This window comes from Coccinella septempunctata, chromosome 5 (assembly GCF_907165205.1).
Source record: "Coccinella septempunctata chromosome 5, icCocSept1.1, whole genome shotgun sequence".
Classification (NCBI taxonomy): domain Eukaryota; kingdom Metazoa; phylum Arthropoda; class Insecta; order Coleoptera; family Coccinellidae; genus Coccinella; species Coccinella septempunctata.
In genome coordinates, this window is record NC_058193.1 from 29,527,822 (window position 1) to 29,539,505 (window position 11,684).

The 11,684-nt window shown below is 37.1% G+C and overlaps 1 protein-coding gene across 1 annotated transcript; it reads right to left on the minus strand.

The window, feature by feature from the left end:
- Positions 1-2,881: 2,881 nt before the first annotated feature.
- On the minus strand, positions 2,882-7,156 carry LOC123314421 (serine/threonine-protein phosphatase 2A 65 kDa regulatory subunit A beta isoform-like). Its single transcript, XM_044899709.1, has 5 exons — positions 7,001-7,156; positions 5,411-5,794; positions 5,009-5,203; positions 4,768-4,873; positions 2,882-4,536 (listed from the first exon to the last, which is right to left on the minus strand). Exons 1-5 carry the CDS (start codon positions 7,154-7,156, stop codon positions 2,969-2,971), a joined length of 2,409 nt encoding a protein of 802 aa, XP_044755644.1. The 3' UTR covers positions 2,882-2,968.
- Between the last annotated feature and the right edge of the window lie 4,528 nt (positions 7,157-11,684).

The window sequence follows — 11,684 nt, forward strand, 5'->3', positions numbered from 1 at the left end:
GGTCTCCTTCGGAATTTGTACATCCCTCACGGGATTACGAATACGTAGGTGTAGCCTTAGAACCTCCCCCTCTCCCACACAATTATGATCCTGACGAGGAGGAGAGTGGTCCATCTACAGCTGAGATCATCGCCAATCAATCCCAGGATTACATCGATGAAAAATTGGCAGAATACCAGATGACCATTTATCAGCTCCAGGGTGAGTGAAATCTGTATTTGGTTTGTTATTTTTAGGTTTATCCATCGAGGGATCAGACACAAGGGTGGAAATAATTGTGGAATAGTTGTTTCCTCGAGTTTTTCGGATTTTAGAGATAGTAATGATTGGAAACGATAAGGAGTGGCTTTTTGGGCTACAAACGAACCCTTCTGCCCATTAACCTCATACGAAACCATACATACTGCCCCTAACTTGGTTACCACCAGATCACGATATTTTTGAACCAATAATGGTTCCTCTCTATATTGGGATAATTCAAATACATTGTTTTTATGTGTTCCCCTTTGATCAAAAAATAGAGAAACCTGGCTTTTTTTAGCAGTTAAAATGTCCTGGTCGTATGTTCGGTGAGCCAGCCTGTATAATGTTTCACTGTTTCAAATTCCTGCCTCCGTGAACTGACATTGCACCCTACATTTACCGATTACTGACGAATAAAAATTATTTTCGTGTGGTCCTACGTTCCATTTCTTCAATGGATGCCTTGAAGTGAACATACCCTGAATAACAATGAATTCTCAGAGACATATCGGAATACTAAGTTATCCACAGATGGGCGTATCGCCTTTGTTCTTGGCGAACCTTTCTGCTCTCGTACTATACAACAATCTGGTTTGAGAGTTTTTTCTCAGAGACGTACTCGGAAATGATATTTAGCGAGTTGGACATTGTAAATTGCATTTGAGGAAAACGCAAGACTAGGATTGCACGGTCCAATTTGGCTATCATGATGTTTCTTGTCATCACGATAGAAGAATGCATCTTACTGGTAAAGTGCATCCAATTTTTGTGTATTCATGCACGTACTGTAAAAAACATTGCCTTACAAGAGACTTTTTCTGATCGTTCGGGTACTCAGCTGTCATGACTTTTGGATTTGCGGTTCTTCAAAGTCATAGCTTACTCTGGAAAAGTATGATGTGTTGTTCCAAAACATAATAGCTGCTATAACCAAAATCTTCGTTTTGATGGTAAACTTGTCTAACTTTTAGGATAACCTGCTGAATACCTTTGGATAAAGGGCTAAAATGCATCTCCACTTTGGCTTTTCGGAGCCAATAATTCACTTTAGTTATGTGAAATTTCATGACATGGGATAGTCATAACTATCCCAAGATGCTAAGGAGCACTTTGGCATCTAAAAAGATGAATCGGCTTTTATGATACAACTCCCTTACGTCCTAATTTAGTTATTGAAATTCAGAGAATAATAACAACAAATAGGTATCAATACGTGCTTGTCAGAGCCAGAGGACACATTTTGAAGGAAACTGTACAGTCAGGTCAATCAAATTATTTACTGATAGATCCTCAAGATGGTTCACAACTCATCTCTTCGTTTGTGGAAACAGAGACAGACATCATCTAATATTAGATGATAGCACCAAGGTTAACGAAAAATCGGAATCCCTCCACAACAGCTGTGCAAATGAGCTAGGGAATAGAATAACGAAATAGTGAGAATAAATAACGAAAAGAAGAATCTTTAAGGTTCTCGATTACTTTTGCAGATTTCCAAGGCTGTGCCACTTCCATAAAACTTTTTGACTTCTCCACGACTTCTACAAAAATTGCTTTTTTTCAATTCTCTACAAGTTGAGATGTCTTATACATAACAGAGTAAACTTAAAGGTTATATCCAACAATGAGTAGGTAATTGTCGATTAAACCTAATGCCTTAGGTTCATTCAGCTGACTTTTTCTACTTAGACTGGGGATGAAACATAAAACAGTATATCCTATTGGACTACTCAGCAAGGGAGCAACTGCTTTGATACATTTGGTGTATGGACTGAAAAGTGAAAAGGACATTGGAAAACATTTGCTTTCGGCATCATCCTGACGATCTCAGTGGTGGGCGTCAATAAAAAAAATACTGAGATATATTCATTCGAAACTATGAGAATGGAGGACAGAAAAATCATTTTTTTTTGAGCTACTCGGTTGGAACAACCCACAAAAACTGTATATCATAATAACGATAATACGATTTTATCAATGATAGATGTTCGATGTTCGATAGTGATAGTACTATGAAATTTTATCAACAGATGAATAAATCCACACACAATTCAAGTAGGTTAATAACCCAATTATTGGATTTTCTGCCAGCTAGAGCTTGAAACATGGAACGTTTCAAATATAACCGATGACCGCCGCGTTACGTAAATCGCCGACTAAATTTATACGTAAATTCCATCATAAACCCGAGAATAGAATGCGTACATGAGTCAGTGCACTTTGCATCAGACGAAATTTCTCGAATTTTATTATTGTGTACCTAGGTCATGAGCGCCATCTGGTTTTCCTTAGATGTCGTTCGGTTACCACCAAAGAAAAACTGGTAACAGAATCATGTATATAGATCTTATCTACATATACAATGTCCACATCAAAGATTCCTCTGGATGCGGTCTGTTTGGAAAATCAACTAATTTCATTGTGGGTGGAGTTCCACAAGGGGCTATATTTGTGCCAACCTTTTTATTTTTTGTGGATTACAACTCTTTCTGTCTTTCTAGCGCCTAATAGAATGTGGTTTCTATCTAATGGCCACCTGATCGACTTGTCACTTGTACTGGAATTGATTACAGAAGAAAATTAACAGCATTCACTCCACTGGATAACTAGTCAAGGTTATGACTGATACTGTTAAAACTCCAGAAAAGTCTTTATTTACAATTATATATACAAAACTATCGAATACAAAAGCTAAAGATACAGATTGACCAGTTACCAAGAAATCTCAGCAGTTCGAGTCTTTACATTTCTCCTCATCCAAACTTTCCATCTGCTCGAAATGCATCTCTTCCGATGGAAGACGTTCATTAGGAAATACTTCCAATTTCTGAATATCGATTTTAGCGCTGCCTGTCTCGACCATTGTAGAATCAACGGATATGGTATCCATCAAGTCTGTATCTATTTTTTCCGCATTCGTGCTATCTATCACAGCCTTATCGATCTCTCTATCTAGTTCTTCATCTATTGCCTTCCATGCAACTTCTTCTATTCTAGAAGTGTAGTCGGAAATCCACATGGACGACAACTCCTTGCTCAACTCGTTAGAGAATTGTTTGATCCTTGTCAGGGTGTATTTTACCCTGTCTTTAATATTTTCGGTTGGATCCTCTAGCATAGATTTGAGTACGTTAAGGATACATTTGTTGAGAAGGATCAGAATGCCTTCTAAATAACTTATGTCACCTTCAACTTCACTTGATTCTACCGAAAATATTGCTTCATCGTTTTTCATAATGGAATCTAACAATTCTTCCGAGTAGATTCTTACGTTTTCTTCGCTAATATTGTACTCGTCACTATATGTTGTGATGATTTCTTTGAATGGTTCTTTATCGAGTGATTCTTTCAGCTTTCTATTTAAGCTTGATATCCTACATAAAAGTTTGCCATATTTCTTTTCGTCTTTTTCAATCAATTCCTTGATATCCCGAATGTATATTTCATTACCACATTGTGATTTATCATTGACGAGTATAGTTGGAAATACCAGTTCTTGGATGCAGAACAATACAACGTATCTCATGAGGTACTTCTTGCTCTTCAGTATGTCCATAATTTGAGGCATCACCTCCTGAATGAACCATCTGACACCAAACCTCTTCGTTAGAATAGGAAGAATAAGGGTGGCGGCCCTTCGTACTGCGTATATGTTATCCTTGAGGAGTAGAATGTAGTACACCAGCAAGTTGTTCTGAAAATACTCTGCCGAACAGAATTTGCTAACATGGACAAAGCTGACCAGGAGACTTCTTCTGGTTCTCCACGAGGTTTCCGATGTCAGGAGGATGTGTTTTATGATGCTCTTGATCGAAGTCAGTGATTTGACGAGATCGACATCCTTCGGCAGAAAACCCAGGTTCATCAAGATGTTTTCTTTGAATAGTAGAGGTTTGTCTTTCTCCAAACCGTTGACAACAATGGACAGAATTGTATCTTTGAAAATATCGTCGGGTATCAGTAGACCCAGGGATAAAATGACCGACGAAAATGCCACTTGGACGTCGTTGGACGCATCGGTGGTTATGGAAAGGATGCTGGGCATCAGTTCACGAAGAAAAACTTCTTGGAAGGTGCGCTTGGAATCCCTAATTTTTTCGAGGTTGCTGTGTAAGCTGTTCGCGAAGTTGTATAGATTCAGCACGGCTTCCATCCTCACTTCTGTCTCTGAATCGTTGATGAGGTTGTCGTACATTTCCAGCAGGGTTTCGATGAAATCTTCCTCTGCGAACACCGAGGCTATGTAATTGATCGTCGTAGCAACTTTTTGGCGTATTCTCCATGAACTGTTTTCTGAAAAAATAACCAAGATGATAAAAGATCCATAAATTTAAGATTTGATCCCAACTTGGGCATCTTTCTGTAAATATAATCAGTGATAACTAGACCTTTATCATACAGTGTGAGTCTTTGACTCAGACATATAATTCAACAGCAGACTCTCGAGGTGAAAAAAACAGTTTCTCTTTAACCATTCTTCGATTCGGCGTAGATAAAAAATCTTTTTATCTTGTGTCTACTAACCGGATTGTTTTTTGACAATTTCAAACATGTCATTTCTAACCTCCTGGTTTTTAGACTTGAGTGCTATACTCAGTGCTACCTCCACTGCATTCATCCTAACAATTTCCTGAAAAATTTGAGAATGAAAATCACATTTAAACATTCAATCTTAACGATTTCTCCAATTCAAATAAAGTGTGTTTTTTGCATTTTGCTTGATTCTGTTAGATATTTTTTAAGATGGATCACCTATACTATTCACCTGATCATCTTCAACGATCATGTTCAGTAGAGGTATGAATTCCTTCAAGACATGCTCTATTTCCAATACATTGATGAATTCAGGAAGGCCAATTGCAGCTAATTTTCTGACAAGTGAGGAATTGTCTTCGTATATTTGGCAGTATTTATGCCTCAGAAGTATTTTATTTTCTGGGCTTGCTTTTGGATAACAAACCTGAAGATAGAGTTCAATACAATCTCAGTAATTTGCCTTTGAATATATAAATGAAGCATCTTCTAAGGAACTTAGCATACAAAAATGACATGAGATGTAAAATTGGCATAAAAACAGTAATAATGAAGTTGTTTGTAAGAGATAATGTTAATTCCAGTAGTGTCAGAGATGAAGTTGACTTAAAATATAAGAGATAGTGTCATTTACCGGTATAAGAGATAAAGTTGAGCACTTCTCCTGGAACCAGATGTTTTCACTATTACCAACCAAACTGGAGACAAGAAATTTCTCAGTCAGCTGTTGATCGATGTCCTTCAGCAACTTCTTGATAGCTTCTACAGCCCTGTTTCTGACCAATGTCTCATCGACAGACCTACTTATTCGCAAGAGTATCGAAAATAGTTCGTAGCAATGATCTGGTCCTCCCACAAGTGGCAGAAACAATTCCAATTCCTCTACCAGAGCACACAAAACTTCATCCTCCAAGCTACCTAGGTTAGAATCGATGAAATGTAGAAGATCTTCGACTGTTTTCTCAGGACCTAGTATTTTGGCTATTGTTGCTATGCGCTTGATGGTGTATAGCTTCAGCTGAAATAGAAGAAGCAAAAACGGTGAGATATTGATGAAAATTAGAGGCAAACACAAGCAGATAAGATTTCAAACGTATATCCCTTAAATCGATTCATTTGGCAAACAAAATCTGAGCAGTATATAGCATATTCCAGAGGAGCTCAATTTTTTAGATATTTAGAATATTTGGAACCCACTATCTTTTGATTACGTGTGAAATTTTTTTGGGAAATTTTCAGTTGTGTTGTTGACAATGCCAATTTTAAAGTTCTAATTAGCGCACATACCTACCAAAGCATTTTCTGCAAAAAAGATGTCGAGAAGGATGTGAGTTTTCAATATTTCGAACTACACAGTAGTTAAAGATTTAAACCTGATGAGCAACATCGTAAAATTTCGAAACGTCCAATCCACGACGTAGATTGAATATCATATACTGCTCCTCAATTTGTATAATGAAATGTTATTGTTCATGGTCATAAAATAAATATCTAGCCGTCTGTGATTCAGAAGATTTTCGAGGAAAGCCTTGACATTCGCCTTAAATTATTATCTTCTTCATTCATAATATGGTTTTGTCTCTACTACGATCATATTGAAAACTTTAGGGATAAAAAAAAATTTTTTTGAATTCATATACAGGGTATTTCATAAACATTTCAAACATTGCCTTTATTCGGAAAAGTTTCAAAGATTCAGATCATTAACTGTTTTCCAAATGAATAAGAAATCCAGAAGTCTGGACACTTATATGCTAGGGGAAAAAGTGTTTCTTTTGACCTCAAGAATCTACTTTATAATATTTTGAGTCAGGGACTCACCCTGTACATATCCGAGAAAAATTATTGTAATAAATATTTACGTATCAGATTTCAAGATTCTTTACAATATTCAGCTATCATTCCCATTAATCTATCATGTTTGAATGGGGCCATGCCAAACTTCATGTGGGTATTGTTTGAAACACTTGAACGTTTGATGATAATATTATGAATCATGTGATTGATGGGAGTAGAAGTAAACATTCATACAGGTCGAATAAAGCTTTTTCACAGTTGAAATATGAATTTGCAGTATGACTCACTATCGCTTTTTTCCTTAGTCAACATTCGAATTAAAAGCGGTTTGAACGAGCTAAATTACAAAAGCAAGACGATATACAATACCAAAAAATACAAATATTGATAAAACGTACTCATACAGCCTTTGGATTATGTTAAATACCTCTATATCATCACATCCTGCCCCAGTCAATGCATCTTTGAACAAGGCCAGATCCTGGCTGGTTATTTCTTCCTTGCTGATATCTTCCATACTTGATTTGAACGAAAATGTCATCGCCTTTACCGTATGCGGCTGACTATTATCTAATCTTATCATCGATGATCACGTGTGTATATTCAATCAAATATGAACAATAAATTCAACAAACAATCGTATTTCCATGTTTTGAAAGGTGATTTGTACTTGTTTATTTCGTCGGTTTAAAGATGATAATATACCTACGTGAATCTTCTACGTATTTGGATGACAAAACAGTCACCATGAAAAGAAAATATTGATAAATGTAAAATTCCAGTTTCTTGTTGGAGAATATGGAAGCAGGATATCATAGAGTATCTTTAGTTTAGTATAGGTACCTTCACACACCTATAGATGCTGTTTTGATAACAAAACACGTACACTGTTTTGTGGAAAGCTTGTTCCTCGTGGTAATCATGTAATTTAGCAAAAGTATAAGATCCTTTGGTCTGTTTTCGAACATCATATCCGTATACTCATCATTTAAATTTTTTTTTGCATTAATCAGGTACCTACACACAACGAAGTTAATTGTTAATACTATGCTGGTGGTCAAACTGATATTCGAAATTACAATTTATGGAATTTTGGGACAAATTGGCCTGAATAACAAGCAGTGTTAGAAAGCTGCTCCAGATTGTGAATGGGTTGCTCTAGAAAGAATATTTGTCTATAGTATATCCAAATCCAAGAGGCCAGCGGTAAACATTGCACCATGCAATGATCACGCGTCAAGAATGTGATAACGCAGAGGTGTACTAATAAATTTTATTCCGAGAGCGTTATATTTTAAAACTTTTTATGTGTTCCAGTTCCGGTGAAAAATATGTACCTATGCTTATCTACGAGTCTCAGTAATGAACAATTAATCTAAAGTTCCCACTTTAATACATACTATGTATATAAATGTGTTACAATATTTTTTGTAAAAGTGACTAGTCCGTAGTGTCGTCAGAAGATGCAGAACTTTCTTCTAAGTTGACGATGACTGGTGTTATATCATCCATAATATTATCCAATTTCCACATGTTCACCTCAACTTTTTGTTTGACATGTTCCACACACTTTCTCCATCTTTCGGAAGTAACCCGTGAGAGAGCCTCTTGAAAAAGATTTTGGACGTCAGTCATTTTAAATGTGGTGTTTTTATCTGCCACAAAATTCTTGACATCGGCCCAAATCAATTCAATAGGGTTCAGTTCGCAGTGGTAGGGCGGTAATCTAAGAACGGTAATATTTTGGGCCTTTGCAGTTTCATCCACGATGTATTTTTCAAACTTTTCTTTGTTCTGCCTGACTATCTTCAACAATTGCGCTTTTATGAGGTCAGGGGTGAAATCAATATTTTTTTCCCTCAACCATTGTTGGATATCACTCTTTCTGAATAGTGAGTTAGGAATTTTTTCCATTTTCCTTGAATGGTAAGGAGCATTATCTAAAACTACTACAGAATTTTCCTCCAATTTAGGAAGTATACCCTCAAACCACTTTTCGAAGGACTGACCATCCATTTCTTCATGGTAGTCACCAGTTTTTTTGGATTGGAAAGTCCAGAGTCCTCCAGTTAAAAAACCAGTGTCACTGCCAATATGACATACTATAATTCTCTGCCCTTTGCCTGGAAAAATATATTCACTACATTTGAAAAAGAATGTTGAAATTGTTCTTCACCAAAAAGGTACTTACATCAAGTTTCACAAAACTTTGATTGCTCGATCAACAATTTGGCATTCGATTTCCCGAAGGAAATCATTGAAACTTTCATATTTCCGAATATATTGGAGGAGTAGCAGTTGAGAATCATTAAATGGGCGTGAATAGATAATTATTTGGTGCAAGAATGATATTCCGAATGCTTATGACCAACTTATCGACTGAAAACTAATTGACGTTCATCCGTCAATCCATCGTTGATTCTCTGATCAAGCTTTATGAAACCGAGGTTCAAACGAGGGTTAAACTCAAAATTCAAGACCTTACCAGACGGATTTTTCAATCCAGTAGATAGTCCAGCAAGTAACGCTTGCCGAGAAGATGTAACCGTTTCATCGGTCCACACTTTGGATTTAGTATGACCGGCATTTACCCAAGTTTCATCCAAGTAGTAAATCTTCCTGTTTTCATCACGGAAGGCCCTAATTTTCGTGAGATACTTTCTTCTCCAACATTTAATGTCGTCACGATCCATTAAAAAACTGTTGCGTTGGCGACGTCCATATTTGAAATTAAGTTTTTTCAATATAATAGAGAAGGTACTCTTCTTAAAATTTGGCAAATTCGAGTCTTCATTAACTATTTTTAATACTTTCTCTATAGTCGGGTGTTCATTTCTGAAGAAAAACTCGTGAACTTTTCGCCGTATTACATTTTTATCGAAATCTGATAAGGACTCCCATTTGGTGGTCCGATTTTGATTTGTTGCCGGCTGTGATAGAACACCGGAATTTATGTATTCAGAAATAATTCTCCTTACACTTCGAGCTCCAATGCCAAGTCTCTCAGCAACTCGGAGTTCTACGTCCTTTAAACACATTCCTGCATTTTGAATCATCTCAATTTTATAAGTATTCAAAATAATTTCTTTTATCTCGGCACTGAAGTGTCGTTTCAGACGTCTCTTTTTTGGAGGACTTAAGTCAACACGCGATTCCTCAGCAGTATCAGTACTTGACATTATCTTAAATGCTTGTAACTTGAATAACTTGCTACAACTGTAAACCAATTTACGAAAGACAAAACAATGAATGACCTCTGCAGTTCTGCACAACAATTCGCATACAAAATGAATCAAACGTAATGCGGTTCTGCGGAGAGTGGTTCTTACTTTCGCCTGCACACATGGCGTTCCTAAAGCTTTGACCAATAAGAGGATATCCTCAAATAAGATCACGCGTTCGTCAGTTTGTTTACGCTGGCCTCTCGGATTTGGATAGACTATAGACATCTCCTCCTAGACATGATCGATGCAATTCATGTCTGGAGAGAGAGCTGGCAAGTCCATCCTCTAAAAAGCATGAGCTTCCAGTGCTTCATTAGGAAACTAATGTGAAGAAGGGCATTATTGTCAATTGAAATTTCACAGCTTAGCTTCACACATCAATCTACCTATTTTTAAGGTTGGAAACTGAAGGTTACACATAGCAAAACATAATTCATCTAACTGGACTTATGAAAAACGAAATATATATCATTTGAGTGCACTATTATTTAATAGAATAATTTTTGCTGCACGACACAAGCAGTTATTGAATAATGAAAGTTTGAATCTCCTATTACAGAATGAATGGAGTAGGAATCTAGGTTCCAAGTTGCTGCTCAATCTTTTCATAAAACTATTAGTTGGGGAGCCGATGATGCTAAATCGGGGTTTACTCGTGCGTCGTGAAGACCTAGTGGATTTTGAAGATTAGATGGTAGAAAGAAAAAAAGCTTCTATGATGTATGTCTTTCAGCGGTGGGGAAAGCGTCTGCAGGTTTTCAAAGATGTAAAAAAAATCTTCAGGTGTACATACTCGATCGTGTTAGGTTAAGATACTGTATATGCCCTACGTGTTTCTGATAATAAATTCATGTTAATCTGACAGTTTCCGTGGTGGAGCTGGCAATACGAAAGAGCTGAAAATGGTAAAAAAAACCTCGACCGGGTCAGATTTTAAGTGTATATGTAATTGGATCAAGGGACTGACAATTCAGACGTTACGCAAGGTTACAGCGTTCCTTTGAAAATGGAAAAAAAATTTTTACTTGTACATACTCGATCGTGTCAGATTTTCATATATATATATATATATCGGTTTCATAACGTCTTTCGTCGTTGTCCGATGCCTAATTTCCATGACCTTCTGTCATTCCACTGGTTTTCTGTCAGATTTCTTGCGCTCATCGCTTTCGAAACCCCTTCCATCCACGTCTTTCTTGGTCTTCCTCGTTTTCTTCGATTTGGTGGTACCCATTCCAGGATCTGCTTTGGTAGTCTGGTGTTATCCATCCTCTGCACGTGTCCATACCAAACAAGTTGTCTTCGTTCGATGTCTGTCATGAGAGATCCTTCTACTCCCATTCTTGCTCGAACATCTTCATTCCGTATTCGGTCTTTTCTTGATATTCCTAGTGACCTTCTGAACACATCCATTTCGGTAGCCTCCAGTTTCTTCCTATTGTTCTCTGTAATTTTCCACGTTTCTGCGCCATACAATAAGGAACTTTTTATCATCGTATCATAGATGTTATATTTTCGTTTTTTTCCTATTTCGCTGCTCCAGAAGACTCCATTCAAACAAGAGATGAGACCCCTGGCTTGGTTGATACGTTTTTTTATTTCTCGATCGTCCCTGCCTGTAATATCAAACTCCACACCCAAATATGTGTAGCTGGTGCAGGCAGCGATTTCTTCTGTATCGAGTTGGATGTTCGATAATTCACCTCCGATTGGTAAATATTTGGTTTTTTTGGTATTAAGTTCTAAACCCCACTCTTCATACTCTTCCTGCAATTTTCGGGTCATGTATTCCAGGTCTGCCTTGTCATTGGCAATGATCACTTGGTCGTCCGCAAACTGTAATGTGAACAGGCAGGTGTCTCCCAGGTATATTCCCATCCCTCTACA

Excerpts from the sequence above, each read along its gene's own strand:
- LOC123314421 (XM_044899709.1), bottom strand. The coding sequence starts at position 7,156 with ATGATAAGATTAGATAATAGTCAGCCGCATACGGTAAAGGCGATGACA. Across the intron at positions 5,795-7,000 it reads CAGGATGTGATGATATAGAG|CTGAAGCTATACACCATCAA; the intron begins GTATTTAACATA and ends CTTCTATTTCAG. Across the intron at positions 4,874-5,008 it reads TGATCGTTGAAGATGATCAG|GAAATTGTTAGGATGAATGC; the intron begins GTGAATAGTATA and ends CAAATTTTTCAG.